The 26146-nt window shown below is 47.0% G+C and overlaps 3 protein-coding genes across 14 annotated transcripts in view; 2 read left to right on the forward strand and 1 right to left on the reverse strand.

The window, feature by feature from the left end:
* The window catches only part of LOC115899652, a 38409-nt gene extending 27530 nt beyond the window's left edge, over window positions 1-10879 (forward strand). Inside the window, exons 2-4 of the mRNA XM_030937746.1 lie at window positions 2154-2235; window positions 3355-3629; window positions 10662-10879. Coding sequence (XP_030793606.1) covers window positions 2154-2235; window positions 3355-3629; window positions 10662-10879 — 575 coding nt within the window. The remainder of the gene's footprint in view (window positions 1-2153; window positions 2236-3354; window positions 3630-10661) is intronic.
* The window catches only part of CSRP1 (cysteine and glycine rich protein 1), a 63840-nt gene extending 51789 nt beyond the window's left edge, over window positions 1-12051 (reverse strand). Inside the window, exon 1 of the mRNA XM_010378869.2 lies at window positions 12031-12051. The gene's annotated coding sequence lies outside the window, so the exon portion shown is untranslated. The remainder of the gene's footprint in view (window positions 1-12030) is intronic.
* The window catches only part of NAV1 (neuron navigator 1), a 289741-nt gene continuing 274567 nt past the window's right edge, over window positions 10973-26146 (forward strand). For all 12 annotated transcript variants that reach the window (XM_030929998.1, XM_030930002.1, XM_030930013.1 and 9 more), the window contains exon 1: window positions 10973-11352. The gene's annotated coding sequence lies outside the window, so the exon portion shown is untranslated. The remainder of the gene's footprint in view (window positions 11353-26146) is intronic.

Below are 26146 nucleotides of genomic sequence, written 5' to 3' on the forward strand. Positions count from 1 at the left end.
GCATTGTTTATAATCCAAAAAAAAAAAAAAAAAAAAACTAGAAACAATAAAATAAATAGGCCAGGCACGATGGCTCATGCCTGTAATTCCAGCACTTTGGGAGGCCGAAGTGGGCAGATCACGAGGTCAGGAGTTTGAGACCAGCATGGTTAACAAGGTGAAACCCTATCTCTACCAAATCTACAAAAATTAGCTGGGCATGGTGGAGGGCGCCTGTAATCCCAGCTACTCAGAAGGCTAAGGCAGGAGAATCGCTTGAAACCGGAAGGCAGAGGTTGCAGCGAGCTGAGATTGTGCCACTGCACTCCAGCCTGGGCAACAGAATGAAATTCTGTCTCAAAGAAAAAATAAATAAATAAATTAGAGTGTAGTTGTACAATGGAATATTATATAGCAGTGAAAATGAGTAAACTAAAGCTACATGCATTAACATGGATGAACTTTACAAATATGTTGAGTCAAAAAAGAAAATTGTAGAAGAATATACACAGCATGATGTTATTCATACAGTCAAAATGCAATGCATACAGAGTGTATAATATAGTAAAAATAGAAACATATGCATGGGAATGATTAACACCAAATTCAGAATAACGTTTCCTCTGTGGGGAGAGAAAGGAATGCAATAGAGGAAGAGCTTAAAACTATATTTGTAATGCTTTATTTCTTAAACTCAGGGCGTTTACAGGTGTGATGGTGAAATTTTATATGTCAACTTGTCTGGGCCATAAGATGCCCAGATATTTGGTAAAATATTATTCTGGATGTTTCTGTGAGGGTGTTTTTGGTTGAGATTAACATTTAAATCCGTAGAATGAGTAAAGCAAACTGCCCTCTCTAATACAGGTGGACCTTATCCAATCAGTTGATGGCCTAAATAGAACAAAAACGGCTGACTCTCCCCTAAGTAAAAGCGAGTTTCTTTTGCCTAACTGCCTTCAAACTGAGACACTGGCTTTTTCCTGCCTTCGGACTTGAACTGAAACACTGGTTCTTCCTGGGTCTCAAACCTGCTGTCCTTTGGGTGGGAACTACATCATCACCTCTCCTGGTTCTAAGGCCTTCAGACTTTGGACTGGAACTAACACATTATGGACTCTCCTGAGTCTCCAGCTTGCTGATTCACCCTGAAGGTCTTGGGACTTGTCAGTTTCTACAATTGCATGAGCCAATTCCTCATAATAAATCTCTTTCTCTCTCTCCCTCTTTCTCTCTGTTTCTCTCTCTCCTCCCCCGTCTCTTTCCCCCTCCATCCCCTCCTCCTGTCTCTATAGTGTACATTCTATTGATTCTATTGATTCTGCTTTTCTGGAGAACCCTGACCAATAGAACAGTTATGTTTGTTGTATTATTCTCTATACCTTTTGCAGGCCTAAAATAGTTCATAATAAATTTTAAAATAAATAATGAATGACTGGGCACTAAAATGTCATATGCTATAGAGGGCAAGTAAAATGCAAATTGGAATATGTACATTAGATTAGCTATTAAGAGGCCCATGATTGCCTTTGTAGGAGTGTTCAGAGTGGAGGCCTAATGGTGACGGGTTGTAGAGTGATAGGGAGTATACACACCCCTGATGGAGTTTAACAACAAAGTGAAAAAGAGCTCTGGGTCTGGAGTCGGGTGCAAAGGAGAGAAAGTGTTGTGTTGTTGTTGTTGCTGTTGTTGTTGGAGACAAGGTCTCACTCTGTCACCCAGGCTGGAGTGCCATGGTATGGTCTCAGCTCACTGCACCTCCGCCTCCTGAGCTCAGGTGATCCTCCCACCTCAGCCTCCCAAATAGCTGGAAGTACAGACATGCACCACCACAACTGGCTAATGTTTTTGTATTTTTTATAGAGATGAGGTTTCATCACATCGCCAAGGCTGGTCTCGAACTCCTGGACTCAAGCAATCTGCCCGTCTTGGCTTCCCAAAGTGCTGGGATTACAGGGGTAAGCCACCATGCCCAGCCAGAGAAACGAGTTTTAATAATGGAACCACTTGTTTGTGGGGCTTCCATACTAATTCTGTTGGAATTATCAGAGTCCTGGTCCTCCTTTGGTCGCTATGACTATTCTAGTAGAGATTCTGGAAGACTTGATCTTCGTTTCTGTGTCTACAAAGTGATTTTTTTTTTTTTTTTTTTAAGTTTCACTCTTGTCGCCCAGGCTGGAGTGAAGTGGCATGCTCTCAGCTCACTACAACCTCTGTCTCCCGGGTTCAAGCAATTCTCCTGCCTCAGCCTCCCAGGTAACTGGGATTACAAGCACCCACTACCATGCCCGACTAATTTTTGTACTTTTAGTAGAGCCGGGATTTCACCATGTTGGCCAGGCTGGTCTTGAACTCCTGACCTCAGATGATGCACCCACCTAGGCTTCCCAAAGTGTTGGGATTACAGGCATGAGCCACCGCGCCTGGCCTTAGTAAAGATTTTTCGAAGAGCACAGTGCTGCTCTCTCTCATGGAAAGAAAAGTATTAAACCCATGATGATTACATCTTAGTCTAAGGGGAATATTAAACCCACAATAAATTAAGCTAAAACTTCACAAAGACTCTGCAAGGGGTTGGGGCGGGGCAGGGGGTGGGCAAGGAAGGGGTTGACTGTAACTGGAAAATCTTGGGCTACTTGTGGATGGTGGTTTTTTTTTTCTTTTCTTTTCTTTTCTTTTTCTTTCTTTCTTACTTTTTTTTTCCACCTAATGGTTGAGCTTGGCTAAAGGAGTGCTGCTAATGGTTTCCCAATTTAGTTTCAAGGGGATTGGCAGCAGGGTTTTCCAGGCCACAAAGGCTGAAGGGGACATACTATTAGTCTGTCTCACTCCTCCCAGAAACTCAGTCTGGGTTTTATTGTAATTTCATCTTAGTCTCATCAAAGGCACTCCAGATGAGGAGATTCTGAGCTGGGGTATTTCTTCCTACCCCTCCCAGACAGATTGCAAGGTTTTTCCAATACTCCATTCTCCCTGGGGCTCTCCCTGGTTGGCGCGGAGAGAAAAGCGCCAGCAGGGGTCAGCAGTGTCCCACATCTGGCCGGGAGCTGCTTGCCACATGTGCTGTTTCTCCTGGCACTGCCAGAGATACTGGGGGAATTGGCGAGCACCGTTCCATTGAGGCCTTAGCATCATTCTGAGCATTGCAGGCTCAAGATTCCTCTCCCTGAACGTGGGGTGGGCTGGAGGAGTAGAGGGTGTGTTCTTTATAAGCACTATGTGGGGTGTGGGTGTAGAATCCAGACATCAGCAATGCCAACTCACCATCTGGTTTTCTATCGGGAAGTTTTTATGTGTATTGGCATGAGCAACATATTGTGTCGGTCTGGGTGTCAGAGGACGCGTGTCAGAGTTGCCTTGTTGAAATTTTCCCAGGGACCTGGGATTTCTGGATTCACCCGGTATCCAGGCTCTCCCAGAGCGGCGCTTTGGCTGGCCACGGCCTGGAGCAGAGTTTGTGCAGCGCTCCCACGGCCGCCTGCCCAGGCCTTCCCCCGACACATGCTCAGTGGAATTCTCCCGTGGCAGCCCAGAGTCTCCGGAACGAAGGTCTCCGCGGCCAAAGCCACGCAAGAGGCTCCCCTGCTCTCAGTTCCAGACGCACCCTCATCCTTGGCGTCTCCTAGCCCCAGTTCTCTTTGACTCCTCCGGTCCTCACTGCTGCTCAGCTCCACGGCGCCCCCACCTCCCAGGATAAGTCCGCCTGACTTTACAGCTTACAGGTCCAGAATAACAGATGGCCAGAGGCATCCCATTCAAGACTCCCCGCCTCCTTCCTAGCTCCTCAGTCTCTCCCACCCCAGTGTGGTGGTGCCCAGGGAGGGGGTCAGAAAACCACAGAGGGCCCGTGGGAGGCGTCCAGCTGGGAGCAAGCCTGGGCTGGAAGAGGAGCCCAGTCTTTAGCTGAGACTCCCAGGGCCCCACGACCTTCCAGGCAGCCTCCACCGCTGCTGTGACAGGCAGATGCCCGACTCTCCACCTGCTTTCTGACCTGATTTTGGCAAGGCCTGGGCACCTGGCCTGCTTTCCCAGGAGGACAGTTACAGCAGCTGATCTAGGGAACAGGTGTGGGCTCTGCGTCACAGCTGCTGCTGAGCACATCTGTACCCACAGTGAGGAGGCTGCGGCTGCAGCAGGGCCTGTCAGTCATTCATACTCTCCCCGGACTTGGGCGGTGGCGGGTGGGGCGGGCAGGAGGCGGGAGACTCGGGATGAGAGAATATGATATAAGCATTCACAGAGCACCTTGCTCCTAAAGATCCCAAAATGTGGCCCCTGACAAGGTTTTCCCAAAGTCAGCTTCGCTGGCACCAGCAGCGTGGGAATTAAGGCTGAATTCTCCCCTTCTGCCTTGCTCCCCAGCCCTTGGGCCACAGTCAGCTCCTCCTCCTTCCTGGCTGGCTCAGCTCAGCTTTTGCAGGATGGAACTCTGAATCCTGGCTTCCAGTGACTCTCCCAGAAAACTAGGAGGGAAGTGCTTGGAAGAATGGCTCTTTATTCATGCAAATGATTTCTTGCCATTTAAGAGCCTCAAACCACAAAATCAATTAAAGAGAAAGGGTGAAGATTTGGGGGTTTGTGCCAGCCACTGGATGCAACGTTTTAACTCCATCATCTTATCAAATCTTCCCAGCGACCCTGCCACATAGCTATTATCAAGATCATTTCTGTTTCCCAGAGGAGAATTCAAGGTTACACAGTTAGGAGGCAGTGAATCTGGGATTTGATTGCAGTCCTGATTCCAAAGCTTGTATGTACTCTGACCACTGGGCTACACTGCCTCAAATCTCCCTTTCCCCGGTAAATCCAACATCTGAGCTCCATTCTTTCTCCTTTGCAGGGAATCACCTGCCTACCTCCACCTCATTCATTTCTTACCACAACTGGAGTCACCTCTACAGCCTTTACCTCCAGTAGTATTTGGCAATTCACCCACTTCCAGCTCCTATCATCCTCCTCTACCCTCACCAAAGTGGACATTGCAGCCTTTAAATCTGAATGGAGCTGACACCTAGCACCCAGCCTCTCACCAGCCAACTCTGGGTTCCCCTACCCAGTATTCCCTTCCTCACATCCAAGCCTGTTCCCCTCAGACCCTGTCATGGCCTGAAATAGTCTTTGCCTCTGTCTACCACTCTCCAGGGTCCCTCTTCACACCTAGGTCTGTTTTCCCCTCTCGAGACACCTTTTCTTAGCATTTTAAGACTATTTATTGATATAGGAAAATGCTTGCAGAATATATTAGGAGTATCTTACAATTTTTGTATAATTATATATGGAATACATGAACAGATTCTCCTTGTAAAAAGCAAACTCTAACACACAGAAAAAGTTAATGACTCCTTGATGACTGCCAGTTTGAAGTGTTTTTCCAGACCTTAAAGAAATTTACTTTCATACAAGCATATGTACATATAGAAAGATATACTTTAATGGGGCATCTTTCATCATAAGTTGGATCATAATGTGCAAATTGTTTCACAACTTTTATTCTCTCTGTTTTTAGACAGCGTCTCACTTTGTTGCCCAGGCTGGAGTGCAATGGCATAATCATGGCTCACTGTGCCCCTGAACTCCCAGGCTCCAGCCATCCTCCTATCTCAGCCTCCTGAGTAGTTGAGCCACCATGTCTGGCTAATATTTTAATAAATTTTTTGTAGAGACAGGTTCTCCATGTGTTGCCCAGGCTTTGAATCTCCTAATGCCTGGTATTAAGATTCTATGACTATGTATTATACAGAGAGTTTGCACGTGAGTAAGTTCTGGGTGGAGAGACACTATTCCTTACTAGGGCCTTAAGAGTCTGGCTGCAGCTCTGCTGCCACATGCATAATTGACAAGATCCAGTGCAAAATAAAAATGTGACATTTCTTGTTGAAAATCATTATGAATTTCAAGATGGCAACAACAAAGCATTAAACCAAGCAGGGGGCCTTTCTAAGCTTGAGGCCCCATGTGACTGCACAGGTCACATGCCCGTGAAGCTGGCTCTACAGAGACTAGCTGACTGTTGGACTGGCTGTGTCCTGGATTCTTTTAGTCAATGCGTTCCCTGTTCTGACAATGGACATTCCTGTCTCAGCCTCCACATTGGGTCTTGTCCTCTGATTCTGCACCCAGCCTGCCTCAGCCACATTCCCTGCTCCAAAGCCAGAGTGCTATGTATTCCAGCACAAGCAAAGTCCCAGGGTCCATGCCTGCCAGTCAGCATTGCTCTGGAGGCACCCACAAAGATGGCAAAGATGGGGGGTGAAGGGGGTATTGGACAATGAGATCCCTGTGCCTCAAGTGGAAAGTCTCTCAGGAGATAAGAGAGGACTGAAGTACCAACCAAGAAACTTGGGTTTCATTCCCAGTTCTGCCACTAAATTTACTGTGCCCTTAATTGGCAAGTTGCTTAACATCTTGGCACCGTTATCTCTTTATCTGTTAAAGGAGAGAGTTTGATTAGATTGTCTTTAAGACCATTCCCACTTCCAGCTCTAAAAGTCTGTATTTAAGTGACTCTAAGAGACTATAATAATAATAGGTAACATTTGTTGACCATTACCATATGCCATTTACATGTTGATTTAATGCTCATAACAAGCCTATGAGGCAGGCACTGTTATTCCCATTTTACAGTTGAGAAAATTGAGACTCAGTTTAAAACACGCACAGTGAACAAGGAAGCTTTTTAGGGTGGTGAAAATGTTCTAAAACTTGGTTGTGGTCATGGTTGCACAACTCTGTAGATTTAGAGCTGTATATTTCGAGTGGGTGGCTTTTATAGTCTGTAAATTGTACCTCAATAAAGCTGTTGAAAAGAAATAAAAAAATGTGCTGAACTAGTACATGATCAAGCTCTCCACACTGCTATAGACTCCTTTCCTCTGCATATATGTAGTATTTGAAAGCATGGACTCAAGAGCCAGACTCCCTCAGTTCAGATCCTACCTCTAGCACTTACTAGCTGAGATCCGGACAAGATACTTGACCTCAATTTCTTTAACTGTAAAATGGAGATAAAAAGGGGTACAGATTTCATAGGGTTGTTGTGGAGATTAAATGGGTTAATATATGTTAAATGCTTAGCATAGCAGTTGGCACACAGCAAATGCTATATAAGTAGGGACTATTATTATCTTCCATACCACAGGATTGCCACAGCCAGAACCAGGCTTCTTAAAGGGGCAGGTTTTCTCCCTGCAAACCCCACCCCTGTTCTCCTGGGCCCCTTAAAGAAACACCTCCTCTTCAAAAGCCATCTTTGGAAAAACACCACGATGGCTTTCAGTACATCTCACTTCCTGGTAACAGAGAGAGAGTGAGAAACAGCATCTTCCCGATAAGGCCAAGTGACTCGCTCACTCTCGTAAAACATTCATTACTCTGACAGCTTTTCCCCATAGACTCTTTCTCCCAGGTCCCTGTAAGCTCCAACAGTCAACACAGAGGGCCCTTCTTAAAGGGGCTCCAGGGCCAGTCATGAGGTCCGAGTGGCCAAGGATGGAGATGCCTGTTTTGCCCACGTCCGACCCCATTCCATTAGCATGGGAAACCCCTCACTGGTTAATGAATCAAGCTAGAAAGGACAAGGATTGTTAGTGGACAGTCAGATTTCTGTCACTGAAAAATGGGTTTTCAAGCACTGAGTCCATAACCAGAGTGAATCTGACTGGGGTGGGGAGGTGGGGCGGGGTTGGGAATGTGAGCTGATGCTTTCTGTTTGATAATCTCACTTCTACTTATATGTGAGCAGTACTGCATAAACCATTTTCTCCTCCGCGATCTCACTGAATACACACCACGGCCTTGGAAGGTGGGTATTCTTGTCCTCTGGGTGTCAACACTCCCTTTTACTGATGAGCAAACTGAGGTGATGCATTTCAGCCGGCATCAGAACCAAGGCATAGAGTCAGGTCTTCTGAAGCTGGGCCCAGTGTTTTTCCACTGTGCTTCAGAGGAGGAAGTCAGAAGCTGCTTCGGACTCCACCTCAGAAGCTCCAGTGACGCTTATTAAAGTGCTCAAGAAAATAAAGCAATGTGCTATTTTCATATCCTTGCCAAGGACCTTACAAACTGCACTGGGAGCCCCAAACAAGAGAGTCCGAAAGGTAAAGATGGTCTCCCTGTGGGCCACATGGAACACAGGAGCTGTGAGTGTGTTCAGATCCCCAAAGTCCCATGTCAGATAACCCAAGCAGAGAAACAAATTAGCATTGGTCCACAGACCTCAAGATGGTAGGAAAATAGGCAAAATCCCCAAAGAAATCAGGCTGGGTGGAGCTGAGCATGTCACTTGCCATGCTTCCCGGGGTTCCCAAAACTCTCATCTCGTCTGAGGCCAGGTCTGATACTCTATGGGGGGTGGCAGCAAGCTTCTGGGCTGATTTTTAAAAACTTATTTGTCAGGTTGACATTACTCCTTTTGCTACGCATCTTGCCCCAAAGCAGGATTGGCTCTAAGCTGTGGAAGAAGGGAACAGGGGGGCTGTTGGGTTTTAAGGAGCCTTAGTGAGGCCAGCAGGACCTGGAGGCCACCTTCCCGGTGGGGAGTGGGTGTTCAGGTGACGATGCCAAGGGTCTCCTGCAGTGAACCTGAATCTCCCTCCTTCCATCACTCACCAACCATTTCATGCCCCAGCACCTCTCCCACTCTCTCCATCCTCCCCTCCCCACAGCCAGGTCCTTGCCTTTACCTCTTATTGATTTTCATATTTAAGGAAAATCCATTTGCTAGACTCAGAGCCACTGAGTCATCACTGTGTTCAGACAAAAACTACTCACAAAGTAGGCATTTGGCAGAGGTCATTTCTGGGATGGGCGGGGACCCTGTTTCTTACCCAAACAGTGCTCTGTCCAGAGTCACTTCTGGCTTCTCCTCCCTGCTGCTCTGTCCTATCCACTTTCTCTTTCAGTAGCTTTCATATCCTCTGCCTGTCACCCCAACCAGACTGGCCCCTTTACTCTTTCCTCCCTCAACCTGTCCACATGCTATTATGTTTGCCTACATATACAGGTTCACTGCTGGAAATTTGTGAGTGAGACATTTTTCTGAATTTTTTTTTAGATTTAGGGGTACATATGCAGGTTTGTTACCTGGGTATATTGTGTGATGCTGAGATTTGGGGTACAAATGATACCGTCACCCAGATTGATTGGGACATTTGGAGCAGAGTCAGGGAGAACTTGTATGAGCAGCCACTCATAAGTGGGAGAGAAATATTGATCCTATGTAGTGATGGAAGAGATCTAACTCTTACAAAATTATAGCTTTGGCTTTCTTTTCCATTCTGGGTAGCACCCAAGGAATGACATCATGCCAGCATTACCAATGTGGATGGGGCTATGCATCCAGCTTCACACTGGGTCAAGGAGTCATTTCACCTTCTGATAGTTATTTGCATGCCTACTGTGTGGTCCTTGGTCTCTGGGGTCCCACCTTATGAGCTCTCAAGAAAGGACAGTGCTTCTTCTTAAAGGACTAGGCTCCCCTTTGCAGGACTGGGAAGAGCACAAAAGGATTCTAGCCAGCACATCATTGAATGCCAAATTGGGCACAGAGTTAGAGAACTCCCAGATCAAAGTAACAGCTAATGTTTTCTGAGTATTTACTATGTGCCAGGCACTATGCTAAGTGTATCACCTATACTATCTCATTTAATCCTCCCAACACTCTTAGGAGCTAGGAACCATTATTATCCCATTTTACAGATGAAGAAACGTAGCTACAAGTCAAAGAGTTCATTAAGTTCCCATGGCTAAAAAATCATTGAGCCAGGATTTGAACCCATGTAGTCTGCCTTAAGAGCCCACACTTCTAGTCTTTATACAGAGGGTAAGGGTGTCACTCTGCAGTCCACCCCCTTATCCCTCACCAAAAGGCAATTCATTCCCTTCACGGACAAAAATCATACAACAAATCTTTTTCCCTGATCCGTTGGGAACTTCCTGAATGTCACTGCTTGTCCATTGTCGGGTGTCTCATCTCTCCGTATTCAAAGTCACTGTGGCCTGACTGAGTGGGTGAGGGCGTTCAGGGAGGACTCAAGGGCTCTCATCCTGACTGCTCACACTGACTTTGCTGGCAAAGAGCTCTGAGACCTCCCAGGGAGTAGGCAGTTTTGCTTTCTATCCATCAGTCCTCCAACTTGCAACCCCATGGCCCTGGGAATAAATCAGTACTCATATTTGTTGGCTGGAGCAGGGGAATCTGCTGGGTCCTGAGCCACAGCTACTCCCTTTCTCCCATGTAGCTCAAAGCCTGCTTCAAAGCTCAGGCCATCTGACTTCCTTCTGCCTTCTTCCTGCAGACTCTGGAAGTCCCCAGGCCAGGAGGCAGGGGGCTTGCACTGCTTCAGAGAGGTTGCAGTTGGTTCTGGCTGAGGGCCTTCGTCCCATTCACTCCCCTCAGGTACTGTTGTTTCCTTTCTCCTCTTCTTCCCCCTCGTCCCACTCCCAAGTCCCTGGAAGAAGGAGGAGGGGCATCGGCTGTCAGGAAGGTGGGGAGAAGTCACTTATTTTACTGAGCACCTACTATTTGTGGGGCACTTGCGGGGCCTCCCCTCTCTGTGGTACCTAAGAGTCCCAGCTCAGACAGCATGACGGTTCAGTGGGATGGAGAAAGAAAGGAGGTGGGTGCCCAGGGTGAGAAGTCGGGTGGAGAGGCTGGCCCATCCATCTGTCCGCTTCTCCTGAAGGACTGCGGCTGAACCAGCGGTACCCGGACGACATGTGGGGGAGGGAGGAAGCCCGGCCTGGAAGTGGCGGTGGCGGGTCCCCGGGCAAAGGAAGGGCTCAATTGTGCAAAGGCTTCCTGCCCTGCCAGCTCGCGGGTCCGCCACCGAGCAGCCGCCTTTCTGCGGCCAGCCTGGAGGCGGGGCGGGAAGGCGAAGGCAGCAAAGGGTTACGGGAATAGCTTTCCAATGACAAAGTCTGGAAGGGACCCATGCCGCCGCCCCTCTGCGGGTTAAACTGGCACAGCGCAGGGGGAGGAAAACCAGGGCGATCGGAGCAGATTCTCTCCTCCTGCCCGCCCCCCGGCCGCCGGGCACTCCCCTCCTGGGCCCGCCGTGGAGGCAGCCGGCGTGTGCCTGGGGCAACCGGTCACGAGGCTCCGCCCCGGCCGCCGGGCCCGGGGGGACGGCACTTTGTTCAGGATGCCGCCTCCCTCCTCATTGTGGGGCTGGGACCCGCGGCTGCCCTAGTGCAGGGCCTGAGCCGGAGTGCGCGGCTGACGCTAACCCTGGTGCGAGGGGCCAAGGCGGCCTGGGGAGCCCCGGGAAACTTTGTGCTCGCAAGAAGCGGACCCCGCACCCGCGCTGCCCCGGGGGATGCGCGATTCTGCACGGCGGCGGCGCGATCCCGGAGCCCCGGCGGGCAGACGCTCCGGTGAGTGGCCGGCGCGGGGCGGTAGCGCCGTCGCGGCGCTGGGGGTCTGCCGCTTCCCATTTTGCTGGGCTCGGCTGGCAGGTCCTGCGCGGTCGAGACCAAGCCCCGGAGTAGGGGAGGTTGGTGCCCGAGGGAGGCTGCGGGCTGGGCTCGGGAGAGGCGCTGGAATAAATAACAACCAAGATGCTCGCGGCTTCCCGCGAAGGTGTGTGCCCCTTCGATCCCTATGGGACTGACTGCGCGTTTGATTCTGCAGTTGACTCTCTGGGGGGCTGCCTAACTTCAGTCCTTCTGAGCCTCAGTTTCCTTGTTGTGAAATACCCACAATTTAAAGTGCGTTGAGATCTTATCATCAGGAGACACCAGGTGCTGCGTTCTTATACTCGCACCTACACGACAGGCACACACCCTATCCTCACCTCTGCCTTTCGCTGAAGCAAGAGTTAACTCCTCCCATCCCAGCAGGAGCCAGCGGAACAGCTGGGGCAGGTGACCTTGCGGGCCATTCCAGAAAACGTTCCCTGCACCCCAGGGATGCGCCGAGTAGCTCCCTCCCGCCAATCTACCGGAGGCCGTCCTCTCTGGCGCCCTCCCGGTGCGTCTGGGAGGGGAGAAAGTGGTCCCAGAGGGGAGGGGAGGGAGGAGAACGCAGAAGGTGGGTGATCACGGGAAGCTCACCTGAGCGCTCCCGAGGCTTGGGCTCTGGTCCCTGACAATCCTCAGAGCCGATGAAAGCTGGTCATAGGATAAAGAAGCAGCCAAGTCTGCAGCGGGCAGAGGGGAGGCAGGAACTGGAGAGGATACGGGTGGCGGGTGGCGGGGGCGGTGTGTAGGGGTGACGTCCACCCGGCAGAGAGGGTTCCTTGTCCCCCGGAGCCGAACACAGGAAAATCAGCTGGTGAGTCAATGGGACTTTGTTAGGATAGTCACAGGGCGCAGCTGGCGCCGGCTTAAGGGAAGAGCTGGATCCCCCCCTTGATAACATGCTGTTTATCTGGCTTCCTGTTTCAGTGATTGGGATACCATTGGCTCGTTCAAATTCAATGCTGAGAAGCCTGTGGCCACGTTCGTTCACTGTGCAAAAGCAGAGGGCTTTCCTGGGTTTTCATTTGTGGGCTAGCTCTTGTTCCCCGTACATGAGGTCCCCTGCAACTCACTTGTAATGGGGCTGAAGACTTCATACAAAGAATGGCCTCCCCAGGAGGAGGATGGGACACTGCAGAGACCTTGGCTTACTTTAGGCCAGATATATGTATATGATTCCAGCTTGCTTATGACTTTAAAAAAAAAAAAAAATCCTTCTTTGACTTGGTTGGTGTGTCTTTGGGATTGACCTAAGAGGGGAGACAGAGGGAACAGCTCTGTGGATTTCGTCTTCTAAGATGAGCTTCCTAGTGATATGTGCTTTCACCACCGGTTTCTAGGGGAAATTTTCAATCATCAGCTTTTAGTTCTCTATCTGGCTGTGTTGCTAATCACCTGGATGATCAGAGGGCAAATAATTCCTCACGTCTCTGTCCTGGTTTTCACTTCTGTAAAGTGGAGCCAGGAAAAATTGCTGCTGTTGGAAGAATGAAGAAAGTTTTTCAGATTTGGGCTCCAGCCCGTAGGGTCTATTTCCTGAACTTTTCAGGTGAAAGAGAACACCAGGTGAAAGAGAACACCATTTCCAGGGGAAAGAGAACAGCCCTTAATCTGAACTTCTTCAGCAGTTTATCTGATTTCCCTTGGGGCAGGTCTCACATTCCGCTTTGTGTTTTTTTTGTTTTTGTTGATTGTCAGTGTGCCATGCTTTGTATTTTAGATATTTGGGTGTTTGTGCACACGCCTATCTTCTTGTGAGTACCTTCCAGCCAAACACCCTATCTGACCATCCACAACACTCAGCACACAGTAAGCACTTTATAGATGTTTGCCAAATTAATAAAATTGTGGAGAAAATCTAAGTAGCATTCAAAGGCCTCCCATCTCACTTAAGTGCCATTTATTCATTCTTTGGGAGTTGATTTGCTCCCCCAGACCCCCTCCACCTCTTTTTTCCTCAAAACACAGTCCCTAAAAATGTTGATTTGCGGCAGGGTGTGGTGGCTCAAGCCTGTAATCCCAGCACTTTGGGAGGCCGAGACGGGTGGATCATGAGGGCAGGAGATCAAGACCATCCTGGCTAACATGGTGAAACCCCGTCTCTACTAAAAAATGCAAAAGACTAGCCGGGCATGGTGGCGGACGCCTGTAGTCCCAGCTATTCCGGAGGCTGAGGCAGGAGAATGGTGTAAACCCGGGAGGCGGAGCTTGCAGTGAGCTGAGATCGGGCCACTGCACTCCAGCCTGGGCGACAGAGCGAGACTCCGTCTCAAAAAAAAAAAAAAAAAGTGTTGATTTGCCCACAGGTAAGTAGGCAAGCTTTGAATATTTGGGCTTTTTCTGGGATCTGGCTTCTTTGGTAAGCCTTGGACTGGGGAAACTGAAAACAAGAATGCTGTTTTGGCCAGGTGCAGTGGCCCATGCCTGTGAGACTGGCGGATCACCTGAGGTCAGGAGTTCGAGACCAGTCTGGACAACGTGGTGAAACCCTGTCTCTACTAAAAATATGAACATTAGCTGGGCGTGGTGGCGGGTACCTGTAATCCCAGTTACTTGTGAGGCCGAGACAGGAGAATTGCTTGAACCCGGGAGGCAGAGGTTGCAGTGAGCCGAGATCACGCCATTGCACTCCAGCCTGGGTGACAAGAGTTAAACTTTGTCACTCTTTGTGCTATTTTTCCTTTCTTGCCTAATCTGGTCCCCTCCTGAGTCCCTGTGAACCTCTGGTATCAACTCAGTTTGGGCCCAGTAGAAAGGAGTGGCCTAGAATAGAAAAGTCTCCTATCCATCTTTTATAATTTGTTGCTCTTTTTGCCTTCCTATTTCCAATCAGTGTCACTTCCCTCTTCTTTTAAAGTTCTTTTGAATTCTTATAAGGGTTTGGCCTTTAAGAAAAATCAGAATGTCAAAGTTGAAAGTATCTCTACTCCTCCCAACCCCTGCCCTTCTCCCCTTTACAGACAAGAATGAAGGCCCACTGAAGGGAAGGGATGGACTCAGATCTACACAGTTGGGGTACTGCAGAAGCCCTCCTAGAATGCAGGGCTTCTGGCTTTCAGTTTAGGGCTCATTCCCTTTCAACAAATCACTGGAAATTTTTAATCTTCCTAGCGTTTCCATCTCAGCAGATGTTACTTAGCTGTTAGCAAGAGAGAGAGGAACAGAAACATAGCAAGGGTCAAGAGAGCTATCTCTGGGATGGAACCACCTATCAGCTTTTCAACATGGAGAGCTAAGAAATGTGGTAATACTTGGCAAACACTTCGTCTTTCTGGCCCCTAGTCGCACACAAAAAATAATAATTAAAAACACTTTTAGTTCCTTCTTCAACTTAAAAATACCCCTCCAACTAGTCTAGCGAAAAACACCCTCCACGGTAAACAGTTTCCTGGGCCTAATCTGTTCCCTCAACCTCCTGGGAAGGCTGACTCAGGCCTGATTTCCTCTGAGAGGCCTGCAATTTTGCTTCCCAGCTTCCTGTGACTCTTGAGACGTGAAGTGAGGCAGGATGGCTGAGACTCAGGCCACTCTGACCTGCCTGTGGATGTGGTTCAGGTTCTGACACATGTCCTGTGCAGTTCACACTACCATCCCCATCAGATCTATTTGCTCTACTTAATTTTAATATGAGATGCACTAATATGCATACAAAATTAAAGGCGCTGATGCATGTGCCTCTGCCAAGGACCGTTACTAACAAGATGATTCCACTTCAAAAGACTGCAAGACTGTTCTGATACCCAGTCCTCAGATGCTCTGAAAGCTTTCATAAATGGAATTGTTTCTTAATTTCCTTTTTGGCCTGTGCATTACTGGTGTGTAGAAACACAGCTGATTTTTGTATGTTGATCTTGTCCCTTGCAATTTTGCTGAATTTATTAGCTCTAGTAGCTTATTTGTTTTTGGATTCTTTGGGATTTTCTATACATAGGATCATGTCAGCTGTGAATAGAAATAGTTTTACATCTTCCTTTCCAATTTGAATGCCTTTTATTTATTTTTCTTGCCTAAGTGCTCTGGCTAGAACTTTCAGTGAAAGCAGGCATCCTTCCCTTGTTCTTGATCTTAGGGGGATTTCTGGATTTTAGCCTTTCACCAGTGAGTGTGATGTTAGCTGTGGGCTTTTCATAAATGTCTTCTGTGTTGACGAAATCATCTTCTATTTCTAGTTTTCTAAGCATTTTTTTTAATCACAAATGGGTGTTGAATTTTGTGTCAGATGCTTTTTTTCTGTATCACTCGAGATAATCATGTGACTTGCTTTCTGTTTCCTTTATTGTATTAGTGTGGGACATCACACTGATTGTTTTTCTTATGTCGAACCACTCTTTAATTCCTGGGATAAATCCCTCTGAAGGTTTTTTTTTTTTTTTTTTAATCTGCAAAGTTTCTTGTTTTTTTTTCTTTAAAAAGACGATAAAATTTGCCTAAGTGCTACCATTGTACATTAGGGTTGATTGACGTATTTAACTATACTTTTCATTATGATTAGTGTACTTTAAACATTTAAAAATTGTATTGTGGTAAATATGTACAACCTACAATTTACCATTTTAGCCACTTCTAAGTGTCATTAGTTCAGTGGCATTAAATGCATTTGCATTGTTGTATAACCATCACCAGCAGCCATCTCAGGAACTTTTTTACATTCCCAAACTTAAACTCTATACTCATGAAAGAGTAACTCTCCATTCCCCTTCCCCCCTCCCCAAGGCCCTGGCAACCACCATTTTACTTCCCATCTCTATGAATTTGTAAACATTTTTTAGTAACAAGAAGTTAGGCATTAAAGGGTTAAAGGGCTTTATCTTCCTGTCTTCCAATTTCCCACCAACTCCCTCTAGCCGGAGGGGCCACACTGGCCCTGATGCAGAGATGAACTGATTCCTGGTCATCCTGAGACTCAGAGGGCACCACGCCCAGCCTCAGCGCAGGTTTCATTTCCTCTAGCTCAGGGGTTCTCCGTCTTGGTTTGCACATTAGCACCACCTGGGGAGCTTTTAAAAATGACCGATTCCTGGGCCCATCCCCAGAGATTCAGCTTCACTTGGTTTGGAATGTGGCTTCAGTGTCTGTCATTTTTAAAAGCTCCCTAGGTGATTCTGATGCACTGTGAGGGTTAGAACTACTCAATGGTTGAGCTGATTTATTCCCTGGAACCCTTGACTGGTCACAGCTTTCAATGATGCAATTCCCTCCCCATCTGGTCAGTAATACTGACCCACTTTACATCCCTTCCCTGATTTTAAAATCCATTCGTAAATAGAGTATATGCCAACTTCCGTAGAATTAAACTTTCAAAGTTGGAAAGAACCTTAAGTGTCATGTAGCTTTTTCTATTCCAGATACATCAAATCCCCCTAAAACATCCCCCTCAGAGGTCATCCAGCTTGGACACCTCTGTTGCTAGGGCATTCCCAGCAACACTATGTTGAAATCATCTTATTCCATATTTGGACAGCTCTTTCAGAGTTCCTCCTTAACGTTAATCTGTCATGGACATGACTTCCACTCATTGGTGAAAGATCCCAAAAGCTTAGCGGGCTTCACTAAAATGCATCCCCGAATAAAGTGGAGGATATTCAAAATAAGTCGTGCAGAATAAGTGTGATTGCCTACAAAGTGTCAGCCTTTCAATATTTGGGAAAAACTACCATGCATCTTTTCTTCTCTGGTCTCGGTAGCCCCACTTCCTTCAGATCTTCACTGGATGTGTCCCCAGGTTTTTTCAAGGAAGATTTATGTATGATGTAATAGCAGGATTGTGGACCATGACATAACCAAGACTTGAAGTCAAGGTTCAAACATTGGCTTTGCACCTGAAGTCCTTAGCGAGATGAGCATTAGGAAATATTGGCAATTGAAATTATATCCTCCACATGAGTGTCATTGCTACACTCTGTGTGACCTTAGGCAGGCCATGGAAGCTCTTAGAGACTCTGTTTCTTCCCCAGGAAAAATGGACTGAAAATCCCTTACTCCTGGGACAGTGTTTTCCAACTTGCCTCAGCTTTTAATGTTAACCTCTTCCCTCTTCTCCTCGCCACTCCACAACCCCACACCTGCAGCAGTGATTCCTATGATCTGGTTATTTCAAAAAATATAGTCAAAGAGTGACTGCATGAATCAAATGAGACCATGTCAGACCTGACTCAGTCTCTGGGATGCTCAATGTGTGTGCTTAATAAATGCCAGATTTAATCTTTTTTCTTTTCTTTCTTTTTTTTAATTTTTATTTTTATTTTATTTGAGACAGAGTCTCTCTCTCTGTCACCCAGGCATGCAGCTTTTTCTTTTCCAGTTACATGCTGGCCAGGCTGGTCTTGAACTCTTGGCCTCAAGTGATCCTCCTGCCTCTGCCACCCAAAGTGTTGAGGATTACAGGCATGAGCCACTACGCCCAGCCTCATCCTATTTCTTACTTACCTTCCTCATTATACGCATCACCCTTAAAATGCTAGTTTCTCTTGTTTGAAGGTGTGTCCGGAATGAGGTGCACCACTCCACTTACGAGCTTACTGGCACAGGTCAGCCATAGGCAGATCACCTATTTATTAGCAGATTTTCTTTTCAGTTTGTAGATTGCCCCTGAAAACCTGAGAACTGGGCTGACTCAGAAGGGATAAATGAAGGCATAAAGGAATGAGAGTCTGACTGTATCTTTGCTATTTACTGTTTGTTGTGTAGTTATTTCATCTTGTTTTGGTGTTATCTAATTTTTTGGTAGACTTCAAGCATAGCATAGAATAGGTCCATAATAAATGACTGCAAGAGTCAGTTACCGGTGCCTTTTTCCCAGTTCATTGGTGCAGATAATTGAGTTGACTGGGAAGGAGTATCTGGGTTCTGGGTAATGCCAAGATACCAACTGCTCTCTTCCTGCTTTTCCTTTAACAAAGGAGAGACAGCTGATGAGACACACGGTTAGGGGGCCCCAGCCAGGACCCACAGGAAGCAGCTGCCTGCCTTGTCTCTCATCTGGGACCATTCTGTAAGGCCCTCTGGCTCTCCTTCCCCAGAGCTTCAGGAGGAGGGCTGGATTGCATGGCACAGTCTGCAGTATTGCGTGCTGCCTGTTGGACCCCAGCTTTTTGTGCTCTTCATCACCCTCTGGGTATAGTCCGCTTTACCAAGGAGATTTAGGAAGGTGTCAGCCACACTTACCCCGACCTCACTGGGTGAGACTGTGGAAGCTGCACCCTCAAGGCCCATGCCTAGTTCCCAGGGGGAGGGGAAAGGGCTACATGACAGTTAAGGTGCTTTCCTATGGTGCAAGCTCCCCCCCCACACAAGGTTTTATTTTGAAAACTGTCAAATAAGTAGAGAAGGTGAAACACTGACTAGTACGATGAATGTCTACATTCACTGATTGTTGACATTTTGCTAGATTGCTCTCTATATCAATCAATCTATATAATATTTTTCTGAGCCACTTAAAAGTCATTTGTTGCCAGGCCTGGTGGCTCACACCTATAATCCCAGAACTTTGGGATGCCAAAGTGGGTGGATCACGAGGTCAGGAGATCTAGACCATCCTGGTCCAAACCCCGATGGTGAAACCCCATCTCTACTAAAAATACAAAAATTAGCCGGGCATTGTGGTGGGTGCCTGTAATCCCAGCTACTCAGGAGGCTGAGGCAAGAGAATCACTTGAACCCGGGAGGCAGAGGTTGCAGTGAGCTGAGATGGCACCACTGCACTCCAGTCTGGGAGATACAGCGAAACTCTGTCTCCAAAAAAAAAAAAAAAAAAAAAAAGGTAATTTGTTGACATCATGATACTTAATCCTTCAACACTTAAGCATGTTATTTCCAAAGAACAAGGACATTCTTTTTTTTTTTTTTTTTTTTTTTTTGAGACGGAGTTTCACGCTTGTTGCCCAAGCTGGAGTGCAATGGCACGATCTTGGCTCACTGCAACTTCCATCTCCTGGGTTCAAGCGATTCTCCTGCTTAGCCTCCCAAGTAGCTGGGATTACAGGCATGTGCCACCATGCCCAGCTATTTTTTTGTAATTTTAGTAGAGACAGGGTTTCTCCATGTTGTTCAGGCTGGTCTCAAACTCCCGACCTCAGGTGATCCGCCCACCTCGGCCTCCCAAAGTGCTGAGATTACAGGTGTGAACCACCACGCCCGGCCAAACAAGGACATTCTTCTATGAAACTACAGTACCACAATCACGCCCATTAATACTGGATTTGACAGAACTGTTTCATATATGGCCATAATCAGGTTTTCCAGTAGTTTCCCAAATGCCTTTTTGAGAGTGCTGTATACTTTTTCTGAATCCGTAGCCTGCTGAGTTAGGGCCTAAATTGAAATTTTCTCTCTCAGCAAAAGGGAAATAAGGTCATGATCCCTAAAACTGGGATAGTGACCCACGGGAAGAGAAGCACTTTGACTTATATCATTTCATGTAATCGTTCCAACAAGTTAGCAAGATAGGTACTAGTATTCTCTCCATTTTACTGGTTAGGAAATTGCAGTTCAGAGAGTTATCTAAGCTGCCCAAATGGTATGAGCCATTATTACCACTCCATGCTGCATGTCATATGTAATAATGATAGAAAAATAAGAGGTTGTATTTGTAAAAACCTGCGTCATTCACATTCCACACATTCTGTATCCTCTTCACTAGGTCCTTTTTTTTCTTTTTTCTTTTGAGACGGATTCTCGCTCTTTGCCCAGGCTAGTGTGCAGTGGCGCAATCTTGGCTCACTGCAACCTCTGCCTCCCAGGTTCAAGCAATTCTCTGCCTCAACCTTCCAAGTAGCTGGGATTACAGGCACCTGCCACCATGCCCAGCTAATTTTTGTGTTTTTAGTAGAGACGGGGTTTCACCATCTTGGACAGGCTGGTCTTGAACTCCTGACCTTGTGATCTACCCACCTCAGCCTCCCAAAGTGCTGAAATTACAGACATGAGCCACTACCCCCGGCCCACTAGGTCTTACGAGGTGTTAGCACATGCTATGCTGTCCCCATTTGACAGAGGAGGAAAGTGAGGCTCTAAGACTGGAATTTAATAATATTTATGTAGTCATGATCATGTAAATGATATTTACTGATAATCTTTAAGCAGAGCTCAATATACTTCGTTTTAGTTGCTGGGCAGGTTGTAAATAGCAATCAATAAAGGTGTAATTGCCAAGGCAAGAGGATTGCTTGAGGTCAGAATTCAAGACCAGTCTGGGAACCTTAGCAAGACTCACCCCCCCAATCTGTACAAAACATTAAAAAATTAGCCAGGCATGATGGTGCATGCCTATAGTATGGTCCTCCTGCCACAGCTACTTGGGAAGTTGAGGCAGGAGGAGCGATCACTTGATCCCAGCCAGGAGTTTGAGGTTGCAGTGAGCTATGATTGCACCACTGCACTCCAGCCCGGGTGACAGAGCAAGATTCCATCTCTTAAAAAAGTACATAAAAGTGAATAAAGGTGTTACTGACTGAAGAAGAGAGGTAGAAGAGGGATGAGGAGGGTCTCTAATACTCTCCTCTTCTACTGAGGGGATTCAAGAGTCTGTCAAAGTGTTAGAAAACAAGAAACCAAATATTAAGATCAAAGGTACAAGATTACTCATAAAAGTAACTAAAATCAAATATCGGGAGGAAAAAAAGGAGAAAGAGAGTTGGGTTTAGTGTAAGTGCTCTAAACTTGTCTAACTTCTTTGGTAATGATAGATATTGTCTATAGGCGGCAAAACAGAATAGTTATTAGTATGTTATCTAGAGTTTACGTGGATAACCACCAAAGGAACTAATAACAGAAAACTATTTGCACAATAGAATGGAGTTGGGAAGAGGTGGGACAGGAAAATGTTGCTTATTATTATTATAAGGTCTTCTGTACAATTTGATGGTGACCACCCATAATAGTAGTGAGGAAGGCAGGCTTTAGATTCAGATATTCTAGTTTCTTATTTTTCTTTTCTTCCTTCTTTCTCTCCTTCCTTCCTTCCTTCCTTCCTTCCTTCCTTCCTTCCTTCCTTCCTTCCTTCCTTCCTTCCTTCCTTCCTTCCTTCCTTCCTTCTCTTCATTTCTTTTTGTTTTGACAAGGTCTCACTCTCTCACCCAGGCTGGAGTGCAGTGACACAACCATGTCTCATTGTAGCCTCAACCTCCCCAGGCTCAGATGATCCTCCCACCGCAGCCTCCCCAGGAGCTGGGATTACAGGCATGTACCACCACGTCTGGCTAATTTTTGCATTTTTTTTAGAGACGGGGTTTTGCCATGTTGCCAGGCTGGTCTCAAACTCTTAGGCTCAAGCGATCCACCTGCTTCAACCTCCCAAAGTTCTGGGATTACAGGCATGTGCCAACGTGTGTGGCCTTTTGGTTTCTAAATACACAGAGGTGAGCAGGACAAAAGACCTGGCCTTGGAGGAAGCTTTTCTGCAATGCTAAGCAGAGAGACGACTGTCTTAAGACCTGGGTGACGGCTGTGCACGGTGGCTCACACCTGTAATCCCAGCACTTTGGGAGGCCAAAGTGGGCAGATCACACTGTCAGGAGATCGAGACCATCCTGGCTAACACAGTGAAACCCCGTCTCTGCTAAAAATACAAAAAAATTAGCTGGGCGTGATGGTGGGCGCCTGTAGTCCCAGCTACTCAGGAGGCTGAGGCAGGAGAAAGATGTGAACCCGGGAGGCGGAGCTTACAGTGAGCTGAGATCGCGCCACTGTGCTGCAGCCTGGGCGACAGAGCGAGACTCCATCTCAAAAAAAAAAAAAAAAAAAGACCTGGGTGCCCACCGGGCATGCTCACCCAGAAAGAGCTCCAGGACTCAGCATGCCCAGAAGGATGCACCCACACTCTACATCCCACATGAATTGCTAAATTTTTGTTGTAATTAAAAAATATATATATAATTTAGTTTTTTTTTTTTTTTTTTTTTTTTTTTTAAGAGATAGGGTCTCAACCTGTTTCCAGGCTGGAGTGCAGTGGCACCAATGTGGCTCACTGCAGCCTTGCTTCCAGGGCTCAAGTGATCCTCCTGCCTCAACCTCCTAAGCAGCTGGGACTAAAGGCGCCCGCCACCATACCCGGCTAATTTTTGTATATTTTGTAGAGACCGGGTCTCACTACGTTGCCCAGGTTGGTCCCAAACTCCTGGCCTCAGGATTGCTTCCCACCTTGGCCTCCCAAAGCATTTGGATTATAAGTGTGAGCCACCGTCCTCGGCCTATAATTTCACTTTTAAAAGTATTTGGATATCAGCAATTCATTTATTAATACTTTTAAATTGGCTATTTCTTGGTAACCCTGAACATTTGCAGAAATTACTGGATCAGAAGAAAAAATTTACTTATAAATTATTTTCAAATAGAATGCATTTTTGGGAAGCTAAATTTAAGTACTGAAGAAGTAGACACAATGTTACTTTTTATAGATGTTTGATTAAATCTTGATTAACTTCAATTTTATAGCTTTATGTTTGTATTGTGGAACGTGGGGCCTCTGAAAAGCTCCTCGGCTCTGCCCCTTCTGTCCTGGGAACAGCTGAGGTGGGTGGTCTATGTATGCCCCTGAAGGTGTCTCTTGGCAAGTGTTTGAGACCCACACCACTCTGGAGCAGTCACAACCTGACCCTGAGGATGGAGGTTAGCTTGACTGAAGTTCCAGGACCTAAATCCTATCCTGCTATCAGAGTTCTTCCTCAGGCCTTCACTGCAAAAGTTCCTCTGGTCTACTCTATGGTCCATGCTGAATGACTTCATATCCATCCTCTCATTTACTCTTCATGGCAACCTTATGAGGTGGGCAGGACAAATATTTTCCTTTCTGTAGAGGTCAAAATCGGACTCAGAGGCTAAGTAACTTACCCAAAGCCATATAACTTTAGGGAATGAGTTGGGGAACCCAAGTCTTCCGACTCCTGTTCTTTGTCCTTTCCAATACACTCCAGGGTCATGTATAGCAGAAGAGGCCAGTGGACTGGTGTCTTTTTTTTTTTTTTTCTTGAGAAAGGGTCTTACTTTTTTGCCTAGGCTAGAGTGCAGTGATGCAATCATAGCTCACTGCAGCCTCAACCTCTCAGGCTCAAGTGATCTTCCCATCTCAGCCTCCTGAGTACCTGGGATTACAGGAGCACACCACCACACTTGACTAACTTTTACATTTCTTGTAGAGACAAGGTCTCACTATGTCGCCCAGGCTGGTCTGGAACTCCCAGGCTCAAGTGATCTTCCCATCTCGGCCTCCCAAAGTGCTGGGATTACAAGCATGAGCCACCTCGCCCAGCGCCACAGTGTCTTTAATGGCTCATAGAACTTAACCACAGACATCGTGTCTGTTATACAAATGCAGAAATCATATTGAGCTTTTAAATTTACTTTGCTATCGCATTTATTTTGACAAGTCCTTAAGATTTATTTTTCAATAAAAGCTACTTTAAAGTACATCACCAATTTTATCACTCCTGCTCATTTTTACCCAGCCAAAAAAACAATGTAAAAGTGTTATGTTTTGAGGTTCTGTTTCTCATTTTCTCATCAGAGTTGAAAATTACCATTGTGCATGAATTTAGGCCTGTGTTAGGCTGGCAACCCATTAAAACTTCTCTGCTTTTTAGGTGGTCTGGAGCTAATAAGCCGGCCCTTCCTGATTTACACATCTCCTGTGAGAACCAGTGTCTCTCTCACTCATTACCAATCTCTTCTCTAAATGTCATCACCAAGATGCCACATCACCCCTCTTAGTCATCTCTCCACTTCCTCTTGCTGGCCATGGCCAGAAAGAAATCAGGGGCCGTAGGGAGGCCTAGAAAGTGACCACAGAGTTGGGGGTGGCTGTGGGAAGTGGATGGGAATGGCCATTGCTGAGCTGGCCACAGAGACTGTGACAAAGACAAAGGCCTCTGTGTTTGGGATGGCAGGGAGGGGGCCAGACGCCGAGTCGGGGCCGGCATGCTGATAGTCTGGGAAAGGCCTCCCAGGGCAGAGGAAAGCCCATAAGGCCACTCTCAGTTGGCCGCTCTTAGCACTTGGAAGTAGCTTAGTTGGGTCCTGGTTCACAGTAGGGACTCAGCAAACATTTGTTGATTGATTACTTGGCAGGGTGGTGGGGTTGGGGGTAAAGGATGCCTTTAAGCTGAGGTGGGTAAAGGGAATGTCCTTTCCCTTTCTCCTGCCCATGGGAGCGCTGTCGGTCCTGAATTTCCCTGGCTTATTTAGAGGCCACCTCTTTGCTTCCTTGACCTCTCCCTGACATTGGGCCTCTGAGGCATGTGGGGTAATGCACAGGCTTTGGAGTCAGTCTGACCTGGGTTCCTACAACCTCCTTGAGCCTCAATTTTCTCGTAAAATGCGGGCAATAATACTCAGGCCAGGGAATGTGAAGATCATTCTAGAAGGTGTTAAGCACCCTCTGGTCTACAGCCAATGTTGGTCATTCTCATGGTCCTGAATCTGGATGCCCCGTGGCTCGCTGCACCCCCATGTGTAAAATAAATCCTTGATCCACTGAATGTACACCAGACAGGCAAAGGGGTGGAGCGAAGCCAAGGATGCCTCATTCAGCCCCAGCCATGCAGACTATACTTCGGGGTAGATTTATCCCCAAATGGATGTTTATGTACCAGACGGGGGATGCTTCCCTGTCTGAGGGTCAGATGGACGGGTGGAAGGGTTGTCTATGGTGCTGACTCTAAGATGTATGGTCCCTCTGGCCCTTCTGGGCTCCAGACTGCAGGCCTCCAGGGGACGAGGGGGGCGGAGTGGCCTGGGGTTTTGTTTGGCAACACTGGCCTATTATCTGGCCCAGGCTGTGTTTCCAGGGCATTATAAATAGCACCCGCTTCATTCTGAAAGGAGGAGCCAGCCACAGATGTGGCTGAGGCAAAATATATGGGAAGGTGGGAGATTTGAAATGATAAACTCAGGCTTGTGGGCCAAAATGCAGGTTGGGGCCATCTCCATGGCAATAAGACACCAGGGAGGGCTCAGCCTGGATACCTCTGAGGTGAAGGCCTGACTCACAAAACCAGACAGAGCCTGTGCTCAGTGGCCCATGGGCAGGGGCTGCCGGCTTTATTTGCTTCCATCTGCCTCTTTGTAGAGAGCCTGGGCTGCAGCCTAAACTCAGCCAGAGGAGTGAACAGAGCTTGAGCCAGATTTCAGGTCCAGCGAGAGAAGCAGGAGAAAATCTGAGGGTCTGTTCACCTGCAACAGGCCAGCCACTCTGTGTTCCAACAGAGAAGTAGGGAATCAATTTCTCTTCTTTTATTCTATTCTGTTCTATTTTAATTGAGGTGTAATTTACAAACAGTGAAATGCACAGATCGATGTGTTTTTGACAAATGAATACGCCCATGTGACCCACACCCGATCCAGATATGGAACATTTCCACCAACCCACAGAATTTCCCTCCTGTCCCTTTTGTCAATGCACTCCCACCCGCTGTCTCCGTGTTCTGATTTGTATCATCATACATTAGTTTTGCCTCCTCTTGAACTTCATATAAATGGAATCATGTGGTAGGTTCTATTTTGTATCTGGCTTCTTAGCTCAGCATAATGTTTTTGAGATTCATCCATGCTGAATGATGTATTTTGCTTCTTTTAATTTCTGACGTATGAATGTGCCACAGTTTGTTTATGGGAGGAAACTTTAGATTCCTTTAATTGCGGTAGGCTTCACATTTATTCAGCATCAATGGAGTATCTGCCAGGGTTTTGAGAGTTAAGCTGATCAGTCCTTAGTGGATCT

This window comes from Rhinopithecus roxellana, chromosome 1 (assembly GCF_007565055.1).
Source record: "Rhinopithecus roxellana isolate Shanxi Qingling chromosome 1, ASM756505v1, whole genome shotgun sequence".
Taxonomy (NCBI): Eukaryota; Metazoa; Chordata; class Mammalia; order Primates; family Cercopithecidae; genus Rhinopithecus; species Rhinopithecus roxellana.